This window comes from Vigna umbellata, chromosome 5 (assembly GCF_029865625.1).
Source record: "Vigna umbellata cultivar VRB3 chromosome 5, Vumbellata_1.0, whole genome shotgun sequence".
Classification (NCBI taxonomy): Eukaryota; Viridiplantae; Streptophyta; class Magnoliopsida; order Fabales; family Fabaceae; genus Vigna; species Vigna umbellata.
In genome coordinates, this window is record NC_142169.1 from 60,498,548 (window position 1) to 60,521,355 (window position 22,808).

The window sequence follows — 22,808 nt, forward strand, 5'->3', positions numbered from 1 at the left end:
ACGAAAAATAAGCATAGTCATTGTCCTAAAAGCATTTGACAACTTTTATGAAAACTTTATAAAAATGTAAAATATAATATCAAGAAATCGATGGAATTTTAAAGAAAATATAGAAAACTAACTTATTTAACAAAAATTAGCTTTTATTTTTTATATTAATTATGATAATATATATTAAATAAGTAAGTTTTACGTTTAATATTTATTTTCTTAACTCTCTTTAACGTTACTGATGCATGGATTATTTATTAAAAGGCATAATTTTCCTAAGGTAGGAAAATGTAAAAGTATAGAATTTGATTTTGAAGTGTAGTTAGGTGGAAAAGGGTTGATACTATTTGATTTGAGAGAAAGACACAATAACGCGTAGCAGCAAACAGTTGAAGTATTCTTCACTCCAAACAAAGAGTCGAAAATGTCAGACCCAACGTTGCAGGTACTGGACGGAACGCAACTCACAGGTCTCGATCTGTCCTTAGGCGACGGTTCATTCACCGGCGCTCAGATAATCGACATTGCTCATTCCCGCGCCTCTTCTTCCCTCTTTCGTCTCTCATTACCCGATTCTCTCAAAGCCTCTGCTCTCACGCGCCTCCGTACACCTGACGCCGACGCCTTCCGCTCCGCTGTGTACGCCTCCGATAAGGCATCCGATGTTCTCCGAGACTACATCACCGCTGTCGCCGATGAACTAAAAGGTTTGTTATCTTCTTCTGCTCACGCACTGTAGGTAAATTGAGCGTGCGATCGACCTACTCGCGCTGAAAAGTGAAAAAACAATAAACAAAATACTAATTGTTAAGATTAACCGTTTTCTCTCTGGACGTTAAATGGTTCCTTTACTGGCTGATGATCGATTGAGTGCGTGATTTTTAGTATTATGATATTAGTTCTCTAATCTCGAAATCTGATCCGTGGCTTTGATGCTTATTTTCTTTTTGCATTCTGTGGAGTATGTCTGAATTGATTTTGTTATTTTGTTCGGTTGAAATCACAGTCTTCTTATTTTCTTCACTAATTCTCGTGCGCGATTGTGTAGATCTCCCCCTGTTGTTATTGTGTTTTTTGGTTTTTGTTTGCTGGAAAGACTGAAATAGGTCGAGTGTAGAGAAAATAATGCCGCCAAGCAGGAAAAATATTGGGTTCCCTGTTTGATCGAATTTGACTGAAACTTGACTTGGATAATACTGTTATTGCACTGAACTTGTGGATTAGTTTTCGTGTTGTTTTTTTACGAGAAACAATCGGTTCTGAAAATTCTTATATGAAAACGAATTCTGTTTTACATTTGTCTGCTTGCAGAAAATCCTCTTGTTGTGTCAATCTTGGATGGAAGTACTCTACGTTTGTTGTTAAAGGATGAGGATGACTTCGCCATGTTAGCAGAAAGTCTATTTACCGAATTAGATGATGAAGATGAGGGGAAAATCAGCAAGAGTGAAATTCGGAACGCTCTTGTCCAGATGGGAGCTGAGATGGGTGTTCCTCCTTTCTCAGGTTAATATTACTTTTTAGTTTGGATTTTGTTCGTTTTGCTCTTTACTTCGGTTTTTGACTTCCGGGGAATCAACTATACTTGTAGTACCTTATAACTATTTGGCATTGTAATTTTGTATGTTCATCTCAAATTGTCATTATTATCAATGATATGATTGTTTTTTTTACCCTTAACTGTGAGATGTAAAGTATAAGATACTTCATTGAATCCTCTTTCCTCTTGATTATTATGCTCTTTTTGCCCTGTCCTCTTAGTGAAAGATATATATCAAATTCCGGTTATTAATTTAGACATATCGAAATCAAAGATGTAACATGTTTTATTCATGGAACTTTTTTCCTTGCATGAGCAATCAGTTTCAGCTCTATCTGGGTTCCGCACTTTTTTCTTATGCTCCTAAGAATTACTATGATCCGCTTTATGTTAGATTGATAAAGGCAAGAATCATGATTATACATGTCAATCTGGTTCTTTTTTGAAGTGCGAGAACATTTTTCTTCTTGAAGTTGCAATTTTCAGAAGGAAATCCTCCAACTGGCATAAGGTTACGAAATATAATGTCTAGGAAAAGCTTAGAGATTTTAGTTTGCCATGATTAGTCCCCTTGGGCATGTATATATTTCTTCTACCTCTGCTTAGAACTGGCCGAGTTCATTGTTTCCAGAGTTTGCATCACACAGTAACAGACTTTTAGAATGGTTGATGTGATGAATTCTGAAAGTGTATAGCATTTCATTTCTTTAGACCAAATAAAAAAAAGACTGATCCTTTGGATTTTTATAATCGGATACTGACTTCTGCAGTTCTATTTTTTGGCCTCAATTAAGGAGGCTTGCACTTCCTCACAGACCACATGTTATGCAACTTGGTTTTGACATTTTGTACTTGTGAAGATGATTGTTATCTGTGTTAATGTCTTATCTTCCATTTGCCAATGTAGAATTTAGCTTGATTGGTAGTAGGTATGTCTGTCCTTTGGCTTTAGAATTCTTAGATTATGGTTCTATTTATCGTAGAAAAAGTGTTGGAATGCACACATTTATATCCATTTAAAGAAAATTGTGAAGTATATTTTCCATTGTTTGAAACTGGGCATAACATGTGCTGTTATTATGATATCTAGGATTTGTTTAATACGTTTGTCAGCACATATATACATGGTGTGGAACAAAACTGACCTTTTGAGCATAAATGAGCAGAATTTCCAAAGCTAAATGATTTATTGAGAAAGCATGGGGCGGATGGAGAAGAAAAATTGGGTCAGGCACAGTTTGCACAGCTTCTGCAGTCTGTAATGCAAGATCTAGAGGAGGAACTTTCGAAAGAGAATGTTGTTGTTATCCGGAATATTCAAGTAGTTAATGGCTCTAAGCTAAGAAAGGTACTTTCATATATTATTTCAAAATCCCATGTTTTAATTTTTTTTTTATGTATATATTCTTCACCATGCTTTGTACATTTTTCAAATTGAAGGGTGATCATCCTTTTAGTTTATAAAAAAGAAATCATCATCATTGAAATACATAAAAGCACATTAAAGCGTGTACCTGTTTCCCCACTAGCACAGTCTTATTTATCAACTTTTATTGTGGCCAATGCTGCAGCTATTAGCCAATGAACAGGAATTGAACACCGTAGTGGAGAAGGTATTTCGGGAAAGAGTGGATGGAAGGGATGGCTTAAGGAGCACAGAAATAATAAGGAGCTACCTAGAGAAAAACGCAAAGGAATTGGGTCTACCGCTAGTTCAAGCTGAGGTGGCAGCTGTTCTTCTTTATGACGCTGTCTTTGATGATATAGTAACAAAAGAAAAAGATGGTACCGAATTAGATAAAGAAGAGTTGGGAGAACTTGTGAAGGATATACTCCAAAAATTCGCAGAGAAACTTGAGGCTAACCCTGTGCAACAGGACTTGTCATATATTGAAGAAGAGTAGAGTTAATGGACCACATTTCATGTTATATTTGAAACTTTGCTTCATTACAGAACATTTGGGATTCGCACCCCTTCTCCTTCTCCCCTATGGCACCCAAACTTCAGCTATATATAATATATATATATGTATACTGTATACTGAATTATACTTAATGTGAATTGTGGGGTTGCCTTAATAGCATGCTCATGGCCCTTTTAACCGATCCGGGTAATTTTCTTTCCAAATTTTTCCATTGGTGTATGATTTTAAATTTAGGTAAGTCAATATTAAAACATTACTTAGTTCAGAGAGAGAATGGGAGGATCGATTTTCTTCTTTGGTTTGAAGGGGAGGATACTTTTTTTAGTCTGTAAATGGAGAGAGAAAAATAAAGTATTATACTTGTATATATAAGATACAACCTACAACTTTTTCACAAAAAAAAAAACAATACTTAGATTTGTTCTCCAATTAAATGCGAAATCTCACTTTACTAATTTATCATACGTTAATATTTAACGAACTATTTTATCGTGCAGAATTATTAAAATGAAACTGTCATTCTTATTAGAAATGAAAAACATCGATAACACATCATATTCAATCTAAATTTTGTCTAAATCAAAGTTAAAAGTTTCGCTTAAATCTTTTGTGTAAAAATCAATCTCTTGAATAAATTGTATATTTTATAAAAGTGTCTTTAATTATTTAAAAAATGTCATCATTTATAAGTTATTCTTCTCAATTTAATTAAAAATAGAAAAGTTAATGTTTTAAAATTGTTTGAATGTCTAACTTTACATTGTATGAACAGAATTTTTGGGAATCATATCCTTATCAAAATAAAAATAAGAAATATAATATTAATAAAAGAGGTTAAACTTAATTAAAGTAAATAAAATATGAAAGAAGATATTTAAAATAAAATCCAATGAATTGGGTCTGGCTAAGTCATGGAAGAAAGAGGAAGAGGAGTGACAAGAAAAAGAGGGGTTAGTACATACAAATTTATAGCTACAGACAAAATGAAAACTAAAAAGTAATTTTAGGGTTCTTGTGTTTCACGTTACCGACTGATGTTGCCTCTCACATATTAGTCATTTCCAACATCACAAAATGTTGACTACTTTTGGTTTTCTTACATTTCAAAGCATAAGGGTTAGTTTTTAGTTACAAAGTTTCACAACCACTAAACATAGTAATAACGATACAAAGCCCACATCGAGAATGACCCAGTCTTCCTTTGTATCCTTTTCAGCTAATACTCATGTTCCAATGATTCAAAATTCCGTATTTCACCACACAAAACATCAATTCAAATTCTTACCATAAAAAAATTAAAGTCAAAGTGTTTTCTAAATCTTGTCTGTCAGATCTTAAATTTCACCATCATATTTATGATGTTTTAACTTAAAAATTGCAACATATAATTAATATTTTAAATTTCACACTATTACCAAAAGATGTATATTCCATAAAAAATATTTTATAGTAGTTTTATATTAATTAGTTTTTTCCATTTATCAGATTTTTATTTTATCACGCAAGAATAAATGATTAAGAGAGAATAGTAGAAAAGAAATAACTCATGGCTATTATAAAAAGATAATTAAAATAATACATTCTTTATTTCATACTAATTACCAAATAAGGAAAAATGTTTTTTTTATTTTTTTAATATACACTTTTATATTAGTTAGTTTCTTCCCATGTATTGATTTTTGTATATTATCAAACAAAAATAAATTAGTAAGAAAGAATAATAATTTTTTTTTTACTAAATAAACAAATTAACTTTCAGTATTAACAAGATGTAAAAAATTTAACTGTTCATTATCTATTTATAAAGAAGATTGAATTGGTATACATTTTTTTTTAATTTTATCCTTTAATAAATAACTGTTTTTATTTTTATCTTTAAGTGATGGTTTTTTCTTTAAATTTAACCGTTTTGTTTAGTTTGATTTTTTTTTTAAATTTAACCACTTTTAATAAAGCATTATTCATAAAATAAATAAAAACTATTTATAATAAAATTATAAATTTATATTCATTTTAATAATTATAATTTTATTATTTTTAATTACATAAAAAAATTGAACAGACACACATGTTTTTACTAATTATAATAATATGAATATATTTAAGTAAACTATACAATAACCAAATTTTTTTCTAAAGCCGTAAAAAACCAAACCACAAGAGTCACTCCAATATTAATATATATATATAGGGATTTGCTAACGCGCGTACGCCTGTTGTTCAGTTGGTACATTTTAGTAATGTGTACCGGGTTTTAGTAGACAAAAATATCCTTATATATCATGGATTCTAAGTTTTAAGGTTAAGGGTATTTTAATAATTTTCATTCTCAAAACTAAAAAAGGAAAAAAAGAAATCTCCAAACCCTTACTCACCTCTCTCATTCCTCTCAACTCTTTCTCTTCCCCCTTTCTCACTCCAATCGAGATGAAAGAGAAAGGATTGAAAGGAATGAGAGAGGTGAGTAAGGGTTTGGGGGGTTTCTTTTTTTTTTTTTTTAAGTTTTGAGAATGAAAATTATTAAAATATCCTTAACCTTAAAACTTAGAATCCATGATATATAAGGATATTTTTGTCTACTAAAATCCGGTACACATTGCTAAAATGTACCAACTGAAAAACAGGCGTACGCGCGTTAGCAAACCCCATATATATATATATATATATATATATATATATATATATATATATATATATATATATATATAATAAGAAAACAGATAATTATATGAATGTTGTATAATTAAGTAATATTTTTAGATATAAACTTCATTAAATATTTTATAAAGTTTAACTGATTAAATCACGCTTTTAATCATACAAATGAGTAAAATAATTACTTCTATATATTAACATATTTGTATAATAAGCGGGTATTGATTGTTTTTTCCAGTGTATATTCTTTTAGACAATATAAACAAACAAATGATGATAAAATTAGTTTTAATATTTTATTTTTTATCATTATTTATTATTATTCTGAGATGAGAGGAATTATTAATAACTCTGACTGCACAAATTATAAAACTAAATTCATATCTTGATCAGAGAAAAACATTGAATACAATTAAATGCATGATTATAAATCATATAATTTAGACTTTAACACAAACTAAAATTTCCAATAGAACAACAACACCTTAAACAGCAGTTATTAACATCACAGAAGCTAGCTACATAACAGCATCTGTCTCAAGTACATGAAACTAACTTCAACAATAGCTAATATGTGACCAAAGATTTCTACTTAATACCAACATGATCTCACTTGAAAAATTTAAGTAATGTTTTAGTCACTCTACTATATGTGATCTGCTGATCTGAGAGATATCTGTAAAACAGTAACACAAACTAACCCTTCACTTCCAACACCAGATATTATTTTATTCTGAAATTCATACATCAGTGGCTTTATTCTTTTCCATCTGCAGCCCTCAGAGAACCCAGTTGAACAGGAGCCTGAGTTTGCACCACTTTGGATGATCCATACACTGATAAATCAACACCAGATGCCTTCTCTTTCTCTAGTTGCTCTTTGATCCAAAAGTATGTGATTCTCAGCCCATCCTGCATTCAGAATTCAGGTACTTTGAGTAAAACATACATTCTTACTCATCAAATTCCATACTAATCAGACACTGGAATGTGAACTAAAATGTGATATAATGTTCACAATTGGTAGGAAATTTATAAGATATAAGATAATTTTACAGCCACATACAAAGAAAGGAAAATGACAATAATACCTTCAATTTCATAGTTGGAGCCCAACCAAGTTTTTCTTTAATTAATGTGTTGTCTGAATTACGTCCTCTAACACCTTCTGGGCCAGGAATGTGGTGTATTGGTATAGTCTTATTCTCAAAGCTAAGAACAATCTCAGCCATCTCATTCATGCTCACCATTTCATCACTTCCAATATTCACTGGCTCCCGGAAATCTGATTTTGTCAATCTAAGCACAAACAAAAAAACAAAGAACCAGCATTGTAATTTAAACCATCTTACCAAGTAATTAGAACTAGCCAGCAGAAGACATAAAAGAAGGTAATATGGGCTTGATTTAATCAAGCACTGTACAACCAAATAGGCAAATCTTAATTCTTGTAAAGTCACTTCAAACACTATTGCTTCCATTAAATTCAGCAGATGTTGTTGACTGAGACAGTAACATTTCTTCCCAGTCTATGCAAATCTTAAACATCTTTAGAACTAGCAATTTCAGGATAAACATAGAAAATTTACAATTCAGCAGATGTTGTTGATTGAGACATTAACATTTCTTCCCAGTCTATGCAAATCTTAAACATCTTCAGAACTAGCAATTTCAGGATAAACATACAAATTTTACAATTGTTTACATTTTGTAATTAATGGCAAATGCACACTACTGGATTCCTTCTCACCATTCAATAAAAACAAAAAGATGTACTCATAATTCAAATTTTAAAATATGAGAAACCCTGGAAGACATAATTTTAGATGTAACAGTCATTAGCCGTGAGATCAGCAAAGGCATACCTGAGTACACCTTCAACACACTCATCAATAAAGGTGAAGGATCTTGTTTGCAATCCATCTCCCCACATCTCAAATTGGTCTTTGGAAGTAAGAGTCTTCCGACAAAATGCTGCAGGAGCCTTCTCCCTTCCCCCTGGATTACAAACAAAAAAGCAACAAACTTTCAAATCCAAAAGAGCTATACAAAAATGTCAAACACTACTTTGTCGACTTATAGATATGACATGACAACAACTTCAAAAACTATCAATTCAATCAAGAACTAATGGGTCTAGGTTCACTCAAGAAACACAACATCACTAAGTATTGAGCCAAACCACATAGGAGAACGACATTACTTCAACCAAAAACCTTAAGATAATGGACTTATGGATCTTCTACCTTATATATTGTTCAATTTTATCATTTTTATCCAATACAAGACTTACACTCGCACTTGGATTTGTTAACAGAAACATACCTTTCCAAGTCCCATAAGGACCATATATGTTATGGAATCTTCCAATGCGGCACTCAATTCCAAAGTCCTTGTTATAATGTTTGCATAACTCTTCAGTTGCAAGCTTCTCTAGCCCATATGCATCTTGTGGCTGAAAAAAGTCACAAATTAAACACGCCCTTGATGACCTAAGTATACAAGTGAATAACCAGCATAACTTGAACAACTAATTAAAGGGTCAGCAACAAACCTCAGCAGGCCAGGCATCAGCCTCCTTCAAACTCACATTTGTTTCCAACTGTTTAAATTCAGGGTAGATACAAGCACTAGAAGCATAAAAAAACCTAAAAGAAAAGCAAAAACAAAAGACCTTCAATCATGACACAGATAAAGACTATTATGCAATGGAGAGTAGCAGCACAACTCATGTTTGTTCAAATTCACTGACCTCTTAACACCATTGATCCTAGCAGCTTCAATCATGTTGAAACTGATCATGGTGTTGTTGTACATAATGACCGAGTGATTTGACTGGATGAAACCCATTCCACCCATATCAGCAGCAAGATTGAAAACATGATCCACACCCTTGGTAACTGTCAAACAGTTATCCATGACCCTAAGATCAACAAGGTGGAACTCATGGCAGAACATGTCTTCAGTCATGTGCTCATTTTTCTTCCAATCAGAAGCAATGATGTAATGCCCCTCAGTCTTGAGGCGGCGTGCAATGTGTGAGGCAATGAAACCACCGGCCCCGGTGATGGAAATTCTGAGCTTTTCAGTGGGCCAGTAAGGTTCCCTCTCAAGGTTTTGGTAAGTGTATGCTCCATAGTCGGTGGTTCCGGAACTTCCCATGCTGCACCCCACACGAACGAATTAGTCAGAAACGCATAAAACGTTACCAGAAACAACAATTTCATCATTCAAGTTGCTTTTTTTAAGGAAGAACCAGACAGAGAAACAGGTACACAACCTTGGGAGATGAAAACCAACCAACAGATATTAAAAGAGCACATACCCCACACAAGGGCACATGGAATGAAACAGCATTATGACAAACAATAAAATAATTAAAGGGTGCATGCAAAAAAATCAACTCGCCGATACAAAACTTGTGGAAAATATTAGTAACAAAATAGGTGGCAAGTAATGAGATTAAAGAAAAGCAGAGAAGGATAACATGAAAGATATAAGAGAGTGATAAGCCATTATTAAAAGCTAAAGGTTGAAGAATTTGAGAGGAAGAATACCTGATAATGAAAGTGAAAAGGATTGAGAGAAGAAGAAGAAGAGAGGAATGGTTATGGGTTTGAAGTACATGTGCTGTGTGTGGTGGGTGTGAATGCTATATATAGAAGAGAGTGCCACTGTGTGAAGGCAGAGCCACTCATGTATCACTGCTTCCTATCTATTAGATCCATTGGAGGCTATGGAAAGACAATTAATTTTTCATAAATTATTTATCTATTACTTGTTTTTTAAATACTAAATATATATTTTTTATTTAATATAGTTATAGTTAATATTTATAAATAGATATACCAATAGTTATGAACAAATAATCCACTTATATTACAACCATACTAAGTTTATGATGAGTTTGTTGAGTTTTGTAATCATTATCTTTAAGCATCGTATTTAAATGAAAAATAATATAATTATTTTTACACGGATAACACTCTCAGCATACCAATATTTTAAAATAGTTATTATAAAATCAATAAATTTATCATACATGAAAAGGTATTATACTCTTATACTATTAAAATATTCTAACAATTTTTCAAAATTATTCACTTATTTAATAATTTTACAATATATCATTCAAGCTCCAACCATTGTACAAATATTTTATTTTATTTTTAAAAATTCTTATATACTTATAATTTTAAATTTCCATGATATAATCTTTAATTAAATATGTTAATATCTTAAAATCTATTCTTCATTTATTTATTTGTTATTATATAAAAATTTATTAAAAATAAATAAATTAAAAAAAACAGACTTAGCATCAACAGATTTTCAATTAGTAGAAAAATATTCTCCTTCAACGCAAAATTCAAATTCAAAGTTCTTTTTTTTAAATATATATATATATATATATATATATATATATATATATATATATATATATATATATATATATATATATATATATATATTGATTATGCTTTTATATGATTGCCTTCAAAAAGTACTTGTAGGAAAAACGAATATTTGTTTAGTAAAAACATGTAAGTCTTTTTTAATAAAAATTAATGCATCGGTTAAAGAATAAGTAAAACAAAAAACATTTATGGAAAGTATTGAATGCCTGATTAATATTAAAGAATAGCATTCTTATCGATAAAATATGCTTTTAGTAGTTCCATGCATTTAAGTTTGACGAATGTTTCTTGATTTTTAATATTAAAAGCATATTAATATATTTTTAATATTTATTATAAAGACTAAGAGACATTCTTCCATTCCTTTTTAGGTGTTGTTTAATATTATTTTGCCAAAAAAAATAGAAAAAGTTTTCTTAATCAAAACAAAATTGTTATTCGAGAACATTTATTATATCCCTTATCATAATAAATACACATGTATAAATTAATCAAAACTTAAATTAAAGTAACATTGTGTAATTAATGTCATCTTAAACTTTAAACCCGGTTATGTAGAATAATTTTTTAAAATAATTGACAGCTAAAAAAACATAGAAAGTAATTTAAAAGAGATTGTATATTAAATAACATAATTAAAGGATAAACAAATAATAATTGTTAATTTTAACTTAGTCCTACTATTGTATTACTGACATTCAGTGTTATATTTTTAAATAATGCTATAATAATATAAATAAAATAATGTAATATTATATTTTAAGAAAAAACACTTTCATTTCAATAAAATAATAAATTGTGTTTGAATCACTATGATCATAATAAAGATTTATATTTTCTATAATAGAAGTGACAAAACATCATATTTTGACATTTTTTTTCCACTACTGACCAAAATTTATTAAAAATTATAAATTTTAGTACGTTATATCTCTCATGTCATTTTTCTTGATTTATAAGTACTATTTAAAAAAAATTGCTAATAATAATGTCTAAATTGTTTGTACATGTAGAAGTTTTTTTCTTGCTAAAATGTTAAAAACAAAACTAAATTATTAAACGATAACGACTAATACTCTATCTACGTCTTACATAAATATGCCAACTTTCACTATAAATAAATTGAGAAAATTATTTCAAATAATTTATTATTGTCTATGAATATTTAGAAAATATTAATATTTTTAACATACAGTGACATAATTTTAGACAACTTATTATTTTTTAAGATGAAACTATGTTAAATTTTATTTGCAGACAAAAGTTTTTTAAAGACATAATTTATGCTCAATCTTGAGTAAACTAGTAGATAGTATTTAATATTGTATATGTTAAAATATATATTCTCCTTAGCGAGAGTAAAACATGTAGTCTTTATTGGAAATATATGTAATTAAACAATGATTTACAAGTAGTTAAGAATGTTTTTTATTTCTATAATTTTGACGATTTTTTTTGTTAAATTCTAATACATTTTGATTCTTAAATTTTATAAATAAATGCATGAAATCATTTTCATCTAATGTTAAATTATTTTCAAATATCAAACACATTTTCTCAATAACAATGAAATGAAATGATATGAAATAGTGTAAACAATTCAAAAATATGTTAGAAATACGTAAAATCATGTAAATATTACATTAAAACTAAAACATGAAAACAGTATAAACAACAACTGAAATATCAAAATGTTAGAATCATATAAAACAGAGTAAATAACTAAAAAAGTGCTAATACGTTAAAAATATGTAAAATAGTATAAATAACTTAAATATTAATATAAAACGATTTAACACATAAAAAAATTAATATAATTCAATAAAAATAATTATATATATATATATATATATATTTAAAATTAAAATGTATCAAAATTTCAGAATTTCATGTTAAATATTAAAGAAAAAAACATATTTAATCTTCTACAAATATCTCTTGTAATTTTTAGTCCATAATAATATTATTTGTGTGTGCTGTAACTTGTGTGTATTTTGTTTTTCTCAATTACTAAATTTAAGTTTATACCTTAAAAGGTTTCAGGTGAAAAAAATCAATAAGTTAATTAGTCAATAAATAGTTATTAGTCAATTCTCGTAAAAGTACATAGTCCCTTATATTTTTTGTTGAATTATTCGCCAATCAATTTGATGTTCTTGATTTTGGAAACCACATTATTCATTATATACAATAAATTATAGATTAAATTAATTGATACGAATTTAAATGATAATAAATAAATGAGTCTTACTATCAGAATAAATTTTGTTTTAGTAATCAAAACAAATTTAAAATCTCGTTACGAAAACTTCCAACTAATTTTCTTTTTGAACAAATAAAGCATTTAGTTTTTTCAATATTAGAATAAAATAATAATAATAATAACGTTTGTAACTGAATTTGTGGAAGGATTATTAATGTCAAAAATTGAAACAATCAACGTTAATTTTAGACTAATTGTTTTATAATTTAAAGAAGAAAAAGTAATAATCACAGTCATAGGAAACTCTTTGTAAGATATTTCACCCTTCTGTTTTATTTTACTCAAAATTACAAAACTAAAATAAATATTTAAATATTATTAAATATATTTTTAATTTCTAACAAGAAACTGAAGTTAATTTTATTTCATGTTTTATTCTTTAAACTTTAAAAATAAATAAACGTTAAGTTAAAAAGCTAAATCTATTGTTTAGCAATTAAAATATATTAAAATTTGAAAACGATAAATTATAATTTTATAGCTAAATTTAAAGATTAAAAAGATATCTAATTTAAAATGAAATATTTATAAATATACATAAAAGGTAAAATAAATAAATAAATTGTTATAAATTAAAACTAATTTAAACTTAGGATAAAAATAAGTTTTAGAAAAAACATTTTAAAATTTTATAAATATTTATAATAAAAGGTTTATTCAAATATGGGGTATGTAAGTATTACTATGATGAAATTGGAAATTTGAAAAGGATTTGTTTGGGTTGGAATAGAAGGAGATCGCAAAATGATTGTTGGAAGTACTTACGACGTCACTAAGAAGAAAAAACAGAACGCGAAAGCGGAAAAAAGCAAATCTACGTTGGAATCGCGCTTTTCGTTGTTTGGAATTGTGCGATGCAAGTTCCTCTTTCTGTTTTTATTCTTTGCTGTAGTTACTGTTCACACAGAATCATTTATCATCATTGCAAAACCAAGCAATACAATACAAAAAATGTTTATGATTGTGAATTGAATATAAATTAATGCATGTATGTATGAATGTATGGTGCACCTTCCTTCATTCCTTTTTCTCTTATTTAAAAATATTAAACAAACAAACAATAACTGCTTCCACTTTTTTATAGTTTATGTCAATCATACTTTTTTTCGATTCTAAATGTTTTAATACACAAATTTTTTATATTTACTTTATATTATTTTTAAAAAATTTATTTCATTCTTAAAAAAAATACAAAAAATTATTATTTTATAATTATTTTATTCCTGTAATACGTGTCAACTAAATACAAATGAATTTTATTTTATCATTATTTAAATAATTTTTTATTAAAAAATGGAATATCTTGACTTAACTCTTTAGGAGATAAAATCTTTAAGTTTTGGAAACTAAGCTGTGAATTCGAATTAGAAAATAAATAAAGGAAAGAACATGTATAGATTATACCTTTCTAAAAAAATATTAATATTATATAAGCTTTTTAAAAATTATTATTAATATAATAAAAGATGAATTATAATACTATTGAAAATTAGTTAAGTTTATTTGGTAGTACAATTAATAATTAATACTTTTCATAATAGCTAATTTATTACAACATTTTACCAGGGAATATTTAGTAGACAATTTTATTTTTCATTAGTATATTTAAATGTAGTCTATTAAATAAATTTGAGTGTGCAATTAGGTATGATACACCGGTAATAAATTAATATATAAATTAGTTCATCAATGCAATTAAAAATAAAATTATATATACGTAAATATTATTATTTGACTTATTTAAGTTTTAAACTTTTTATAAATTTTAGTATTTTTAACTAAAATTTTATTACTTTTTAATACAAGTACTTAAAATTGTTATATTTTTCTTTTGGATGTCTCTAGTTAATTTAATTTATTGTTTGAGAATGTATTGAATAACAAAGATAGCCACTCTCCTCTATATCAACAGTAGTAATGATATTAATAATTTAGATTATGCATATGATTACATGATTGAATGATATGATTATCTTATTAGATTTTAAATTAAAACAACAAAAGTCATTTATAGTTTTACATTAACACTTCAAGATGAGAATCACATTATAAAGATTAAATGACAAATACTTAATTAAAAATAATTAAACAATAAAGACTCAAGTAAAAAAAAATACAAATCAATAGACTAAAAAATTTAGTAAAAATATAATTAAAAATATCTAAATTTTAGAAGGACTTAATACTTAAATTAAATTATATTATTTTTACTATAAAAATTAATACTCAATTCATATTTTGAATCTTAATTTTTTGAAAATAACTTACATGTAAAATCCACCTAGTTAATAAGAAGAAGACTATTAAAAAAAATTGCTTACATTACTATCTTACCTTTAGTTGCATAGTCTTGGGATTACCTTTTTATACACATTTCAATTCGGAATTTGAAATAAGCAGAAGGTGGTATGCTTAGCAATTTGGGTTGGTGTATTATTTAAAGCCCGGCCCAAACAAGACCCAGAAAAGTGGATCTGATTTCGTGCCCAATCATTTCCATATTCCTAAACATTCAAAAAGGATTTTGTCAATGAAAAGTAAATAAATTTCTCTTTCTGTCTGACAGAAATCTACTTTTAACAATTAACCAAAGTTATTTAGGACTAATTAGCACCAAATATTTTTTTTTATTTCAAAAAATAATTACAGGATATTAATAAAAATTGAACTACAAGATAGGAAAAAAAACAGAACATTTTAACTTATGCCCACCATCATAAGAAAAACGTATTGAGAGATAATAACACTTAATGTATTCAAAGTAAAGAAGTCTTGCTATTCTAACTATCCAAAGTTCAACTCAGTGAATTAAACTCTTAAGTAATATTATTATGTGGTTTACTTTATCTGATTTACTATAAATTAATGATACGGATTAAAATGCAAATGATAACATAATGTATATTGATATAACGTAACGTGGTACCTAAAGATAGAGGAAAATTGTTAAAACACTAAAACAATAAAATTGAAAAATATAAATACCATATCAATTGAAATTTTATTCAGTTAATATTTTTTATTACCGAGAAGAAAAGTGTCATAGAAGAAAGAAGAAAGTGGAAATCCAACCTAAGATTACCCGAAAGAGACAGACAGTTGTGTCGTGTCTATCCGCAGTGACTCACTCACACCTCATCTTATGTCAATAAATATTCCTTCTTTCAAAACTCTAATATTTTAAACACGCTTTAGCAACATAAAAATATCTTTTTATTTATTTATTTTATCACAATTTATTTCATTTAAGAAAATTCATTTTTAGGAATATTTTAATCATTAAAAAAAGGCTAATTTTGTATTGATAAAAAAATAGATATAAAATACGTGTAAAAATTTACTGGGTCTGGTTGATAACGTCACAATCATTCCAGTTATTTTATTACGAGGATTGTTAGAAGAAGAAAAACAAGAAAACAGCAAGAATTTTAGTTTTAAAAATAAGAAAAGTTAACGACGAGATTATGGATTGGTGCCAAAAGTAGAAACTAGGAACAAGTTGGTGGGCGTTGAAAAGGAAGAAGATATGTATTGGATTATGATGCTGAAATGAAGAGCAACCAACCCTAATGGATGAGGGTGCCATGCCACCTCACAAATTCATTTTTTTTTTCTATTATTATTATAATAATTATTATTATTGTTATTGAATTCCAACAGACATGGATATTAAATAACAAGAAAACGTGAGGTTATTCGTGTGGATGAGAAGCATTTTGTGTTATGATAGGTCCATTGGTAGAATGATGTGATTACTGGAATTGAAAGTTTGAGAGAATGGAAAGGGTGTTGTCAGTGGATGAAATATCGGAGCAATATTGGGTGGCGGCGAAGAAGGAATCATGCAAGTCAAAGTCAAAGATGAACCGTAGTGAATCGGAATGGGCCTTTCAGCAGTTTCTTCAGGAAGCAGTTTCTCCTTCTTCATCTTCTTCCTCCGACGTTAAACCCAAAAAGGATCCCGACATCAACATGAACATCCCTGTAACTCTAAATGTCGATTCCCACGATTACCAAACCATTCTTAAAACCAAGCTTAACCTCGCTTGTGCTGCTGTCGCTTTGACTCGGGTATCTTACCTTTTTTTGCTTTCTTCAATGTTTTCTATTTTTCACAATTTCATCCGCAGATTACCAATAACAGTAAATGTTTTGTCGGATAGCTTCGTGTTCTTACCATGTAAAACATCAGTGTTGAATTAGTTTTGCTAAATTTTCGTCTGCTGTTAATGTTTATCTGTGTTCAATCTTTTAAAGCTAGCTTTTTTTCATGGATATGATAGCATGGTATTCCAAAATCGATATGTACTCACGGGATGTAACTTTTACAAATCAAACTTTGAACCTGTGGTTAACTTCATTGATTAATTAACCATTCTTTCTCCCAAATTGAATTGTTGCATCAATTCCATGCTTTTCGTATGGTCTTAAATGTTGTGGTTTCATTTATGTAATGCCTTCACTCTAGCAACCTTATATTTTGTACTGTTTTTCTGTTTCTCAGAGTAATTCCGTATTAATCATCTATTTCTGTCACCTCTTTGTCGTTGGAAATTGAATCGGTATCTCATGTTTTTTTCTTCTGCTGCTTGCAATAGGGATCTTTGGTCAAATCTCAAAATCCGACCACTTTCCCTGACAGTGGATCACAGGCAGCTGTTCCTTCTGAAGTTGGAACCTTGAAAGGTTTGAATTAATGTATAATTTTGGATGCATTTATGATTTTTTTGCACGTGTGAATGAGAGCATGGAAGGTCCTTTGGGAAATGATCGTTCTAAATCACAAAATACAGATGTGGAAGCAGCAACTGGGATTTCATTCTCATCACCTTCCCTGCAAAAGAAACCTGCTGTTGCAGTGAGGCCAACATTAAGTGCATCATCAAGAGAGCAATCAGATGATGAGGAAGCGGAGGAAGAGATTAACATGACTGGAAAAATGAATACAACTGATGCAAAACGAGTAAGGAGGTAACAGACAACAGTCTCGTAATTGACTATATATGTTTAGCATAGAAAACGTTAATGCTTCAGGTCTGAAATGTTAGTTTCTTCAAAGGGAAAAATGTACTTATTGAATATGGAATTTATTGTACCTTGTTTGATTTAAACTCTAACAAAATCGTGTTTTAGGATGCTTTCCAATAGGGAGTCTGCCAGACGCTCAAGGAGAAGAAAGCAGGCTCATTTAAGTGAGCTGGAGACACAGGTGTGCATGTTTCTGTAATAATTTCCTCAAAGAGTTATGTACATTCTGACCTTATATTGTATCTCAGGTCTCCCAATTAAGAGGTGAAAATTCTTCCTTGTTAAAGCGCTTAACTGACGTGAACCACAGATACAACAGTGCTGCAGTTGACAACAGAGTATTGAAAGCTGATGTTGAAACGTTAAGAGCTAAGGTAAATCCTTGCTGCAATGATTTTCAAATCACTTTTATATGATTTAAAAAATAGAGTTTAAGGGTGATGATTTGCTTTGTAGGTGAAGATGGCTGAAGAGACAGTGAAAAGAATTTCTGGGTTGAATCCAATGTTTCATGCAATGACTGAGATGTCATCAATGGAAATAGCAATGTTTGATGAAAGTCGTTCTGAGACATCAGGTGGTGGTGCTGTTCCTGTGCAAGAAGACACAAATCATAAACTTAGTGAAGCGAGTTCGAAGAATGGATTCGGAGGCATTTCTTCAGTGAAAAGTGTGCAGCAGAAAGTGGTAGGTTGGAACAAAAGTGGGGGAGGAAATTCCCTGCATAGAGTTGCTAGCTTGGAACATCTTCAGAAGCGGATTCGTGGTGATGAAGATTCACGTGGAGAGCAATAACATAGCCAAATTACATTATGGTTTCATGAGGAAACTATTCTAGGCTCTTGTTTCTGCTAGTTGTAAGTAACAGTAAATTCTTGTAAATCAATTGGATGCATGTGAAGGATATTGAATACTGTTATTTTCCTATTTTATGTGGACCCCTTCAAATCTTAATACATGCCTAATGTGTAACATATATTACTTAAAGACATCATGGTCACAAGAGTCTCAAGTGTTTGGTAGAGGTTGCCTTATCCAAATTAGTGTTTATCCTTTGCAGTTATCTTGCTAGCATGAAATATGCCAAATATAATCAATCATCTAATCTTATTTGTATTAAAAATTTAAATTTTGAATTTAAATCTTATATTGAATAAATATTAAAAAATTGAACATTATATATAAAGAAAATCTACATTTTTAAAATTTTTCATCGAAAATGATAGCAAATCTAAAGGGAATTCAGTTTGTGTGTTATTAGTTAGAATCTAAAAGACGTCACTTTGAAACTTGTTAGTTATGCACCCTTTTTGTGCCGTCTCTAAATTGTGTTATCGATGTGTTCAATATATATATATATTCCACTCGTGAAACATGCAATCATTACATAGTATCTACTTTTGAGGCTGTAAGGTTCTGAATCTGTTACTAAATCTTTAACGAGTGTTTGGTGGAGAGAGGGAGAAAGATGGACGGAGCATAGTTGTTCTTTAAACGAAAGAGGATGAATAAAAGGATAACATAATTTCACAACATTTTTTTATAATATTTTAACGTATGATTTTTGTGATTGATCTAAAATTACTATACAATCAATAATAATAATCATAAACACCACAAACTGGTGTTAAAATATTGTTAAAAAAATATTGTCAAAGTATTATTATCCTAAATAAAATTAGTAATTTATCTTGTATTTTGGACTATATTGAATAAAGTGATGATATAATAGATTTTATATTATCTAAATAATTTATTTTTCATTGAAACACTATAGTTACATAACTTTCGATTATCTTCTTACTTATTTTTATTTTATCAAACATCTAATGTTAAGTTTTATTTCCTATTTATTTTATTTTTCCCAATTAATTTCTTTTTATTTTTATTCTATTATATTTTGTTTCTCAAAATTTGTTCTTATAGGGTTAGGTTGTACTTATGAAATCATTTCAACCTCTTATAATATAAACTAATTAACTCAACATGGAATTATTTATAATTTACAAGAAAAAAAGAATGAATTGTATTACATAGAAATTAATAAAGACCATAATTATATAGATAATATAAAATATATTATATCATCACTTTATTCAATATAGTCCAAAATACAAGATAAATTACTAATTTTATTTATCCTTGGTGTAATAATTTCCTCCTACACACATGATAAAGGAATGAGAAACTTAACTATCTACAAATAATGTATATATTTTCAGCCAATTCAAACGAAAATAAAACTCCTTAAATTATTTTGAATTTGGAATTCATTTCAACATTTGTTTTTTATATATAACTTTAGTGTTTCTATCTTAAATTTTCTATTGAGTAATTTATTTTTCATGCCATTTTCAACGTGTGTATGGCCTTTATAATTTGTACGAACGTGAATATAATGAAACAAATTTAACATATTAAATCAATACAAACAATATTCAAAATCGTGTCATAAAATTTAAAAAACAATGATTATTTGAAAATCGCGTTAATAATGCCAGTTTAGAAAACGGAAGACTGAAATGAATATAAGAAAAAACAAAATTTGGTAAAAAAATAAAAAATAAAATTAGATTTGAGTGGAAACTGAAATGTACGTCAGCCAGCTTTTAAAACTCCATGAAAACACAGAAAAGAAATTTCTAATTCTCTCTCAAATATTTTCTCCATTTTTTTTATAGAGCAGCCCCCAAAATTTGTAGTTGAGACTGCTCACTTAATTTATTGATCATTGCAGTGAATAAAATTTAACACGTGATGGATAGACACAACACAAGAAAGTAAAGAAGAGGTTGTTTTGTTTGTTTGCATTACCATGTGGTCAATGTTTTTTTTTTTCTTGATTAGGGTTTTAGGTTATTATCTAATTTGGAAAATATAAACAAAAATCGTAGCCACAGAGGAGGAGAGAGAGAGAGAGAGAAATGGAGATGAGGATGACGAGCTGCGTTGGGTTTTCGAGTTCAATCCCAAAAGCCGCAATTGGGTTGGGTTCGTCTTCATCTTTGTGTTTGGGAAACCCGAAATTGTTGAATTCAGGAGGTGGAAGGGTTAGTATAGTGAGCGTTAATGGTGGGAGAAGAAGAAACAGAGGCTTAACTTGCAACGCTCTTTTCGGATTGGGCGTGCCAGAACTCGTCGTTATTGCCGGCGTGGCAGCGCTGGTTTTTGGGCCCAAGAAATTGCCGGAAGTGGGTCGAAGCATCGGCAAAACTGTGAAGAGCTTCCAGCAGGTAATTGTTTTCCCCTTCTTCTCTTTCACAATCAATCATTTCACATTGTAGCATTCTTATATTAGATTTTGGGATTGATTAGACTTAATTCAAATTATACTATCTTAGTAGTTGTGTTGTTAATCTGGAATATTCAAATCTGTTAATTTTTTACACTTGATATTCTGGTCTCATGACTTGGTGTGTGTGTATAAGGCAAACAACAATCACTCTTTAGCTAGCTAATTTTTGGATCTTGTTAAAGCGAAACTCAAATTCAATGAACTTGAAAGGGGAAATTACAATGTGATGAAGAAAGAGGACAGAGGAAAAATTATTTGGATTCTGGGTTTGACTTAATGGTTAAAGATATGTTTGTGAAGTGTTGTGTACATTTATTTTATTGCTGGTTATGGTGTTTTTGTGAATATCATAGGCGGCAAAGGAATTTGAGTCGGAGCTTAAGAAGGAACCTGATTCCACAGAAGAGGACTCTTCTGAGAAACCTATTGCCATTGGTGAACAGGAGAAGCTGGACAATGAGTTGTCTAGTTCTAAGGAGACAGCATAAGATTGTAGATTAGATATGATAAGTAGGTACCAAATCATCACCATGACATTACTATGCCTTTAAAGAAACTATTCTTCTTTACGATCTGTTAGTTTAGTATTTCTGGGATTTTGAGTTTCGTTGTTTAAATCATCAACCAAACTTTCAAATAAAAGATATCATGAGAGGGGTACTAGTTTTGGTTGGTATTGCTCAAATTTGTTCACTCCACTTTCCTTTTGTAATCCGTGTCCTTTAGAGTAACATTATTCGCACTGTCAATGTACTTTTACTTCCCCCACGTTCAGTTTAGAGGAATGGGATCAAATCTTTCATTTGTTTCAATTGTTGTCTATACAAGTAAAATGTCATTTTGATTCATGAAAATAATTCTATAGGTCACATTCGTTTTCATGATAACTTGGGATTTTAAATGTTAACGAAAAACACGTTGAACGTTTCTTTATGCTAACGAAGAACATGCATGACATGACGAGTTAAAGATCATGGTGGAATCTTAACTAACATGAAAACTCGATTACTAGATTCATCTCCATCGTCAAAATCATGAACTAATTTTCGCTTGTGCTTGATGCGCTTAATGTCAAACTCACGGTGCATGAAATGACAGAAGTGCGGATTATTACATAGCTAAGTGGTTGTGTTACGATTCAATTGAAGAATTTTTCGATTTAATGCATCACACTGTTCATCCCTTATTCCATTGTGACAACACTTTCCCGTGTATGAGTTGAAATTCTAGGCAATTTAACGTAACAATCAATCAGAAATGCTTTGGCACTATTACACTTTGTCATTTAATAGTTATACTTTCTGGATATTTAAATACTTTAATGTTTTCAAACAGTGGTACATAGACCAAATGGGTTGAGCCATGCAAATTTACAAATACACCATATATAAGTTGAATTTTGAAAATTTCGTTCATATAAAGTTAGGACTTCAGAAATTTCAGTAAGAAATAAAAGGGCATTAAAAAATGTCAATGAATATTATCTTCATTTCTTCTAATATGATTACTTTTTTTCTCATTCCTTGCAACACTTAAAAAAAATTATCTTGTCACTGTTATTCTTCCTCACCCAAACAAAAAAATAAATATCTTCCTATATTGTAGTGAAACAATACATATATTACTGAATCCTCAATCAAATTTTGGGTAGAATCTTAACTAACTTCTCTTCACGAGACTTTTAATATTTCTA

At 29.2% G+C, this 22,808-nt stretch overlaps 4 protein-coding genes across 5 annotated transcripts; 3 read left to right on the top strand and 1 right to left on the bottom strand.

Annotated features, from left to right (window-relative positions):
• Positions 1-343: 343 nt before the first annotated feature.
• Positions 344-3,635, top strand: LOC124823282 (calcium-binding EF hand family protein). Its single transcript, XM_088115182.1, has 4 exons — positions 344-698; positions 1,303-1,497; positions 2,698-2,879; positions 3,103-3,635. The coding sequence occupies exons 1-4, from the start codon at positions 416-418 to the stop codon at positions 3,433-3,435; spliced, it is 993 nt and encodes a 330-aa protein (XP_087971308.1). The 5' UTR covers positions 344-415; the 3' UTR covers positions 3,436-3,635.
• A 2,922-nt stretch (positions 3,636-6,557) lies between these two features.
• Positions 6,558-9,826, bottom strand: GME (GDP-D-mannose 3',5'-epimerase). Of its 2 annotated transcripts, none has more exons than XM_047291024.2 (7): positions 9,669-9,826; positions 8,864-9,274; positions 8,666-8,759; positions 8,437-8,566; positions 7,977-8,109; positions 7,203-7,410; positions 6,558-7,023 (listed from the first exon to the last, which is right to left on the bottom strand). In XM_047291024.2, the coding sequence occupies exons 2-7, from the start codon at positions 9,271-9,273 to the stop codon at positions 6,868-6,870; spliced, it is 1,131 nt and encodes a 376-aa protein (XP_047146980.2). In that variant the 5' UTR covers position 9,274; positions 9,669-9,826; the 3' UTR covers positions 6,558-6,867. The 2 variants fall into 2 exon arrangements, with proteins under 2 accessions (XP_047146980.2, XP_087972918.1); XM_088116792.1 differs by lacking the exon at positions 9,669-9,826 and adding an exon at positions 9,392-9,575.
• Positions 9,827-16,474: 6,648 nt separating this feature from the next.
• BZO2H3 (bZIP transcription factor family protein) lies at positions 16,475-18,825 on the top strand. Its single transcript, XM_047291135.2, has 6 exons — positions 16,475-16,863; positions 17,391-17,478; positions 17,586-17,763; positions 17,926-18,001; positions 18,069-18,194; positions 18,277-18,825. Exons 1-6 carry the CDS (start codon positions 16,570-16,572, stop codon positions 18,613-18,615), a joined length of 1,101 nt encoding a protein of 366 aa, XP_047147091.1. The 5' UTR covers positions 16,475-16,569; the 3' UTR covers positions 18,616-18,825.
• Positions 18,826-20,685: 1,860 nt separating this feature from the next.
• On the top strand, positions 20,686-21,927 carry LOC124819712 (Bacterial sec-independent translocation protein mttA/Hcf106). Its single transcript, XM_047291310.2, has 2 exons — positions 20,686-21,053; positions 21,469-21,927. The coding sequence occupies exons 1-2, from the start codon at positions 20,745-20,747 to the stop codon at positions 21,601-21,603; spliced, it is 444 nt and encodes a 147-aa protein (XP_047147266.1). The 5' UTR covers positions 20,686-20,744; the 3' UTR covers positions 21,604-21,927.
• Positions 21,928-22,808: the final 881 nt, after the last annotated feature.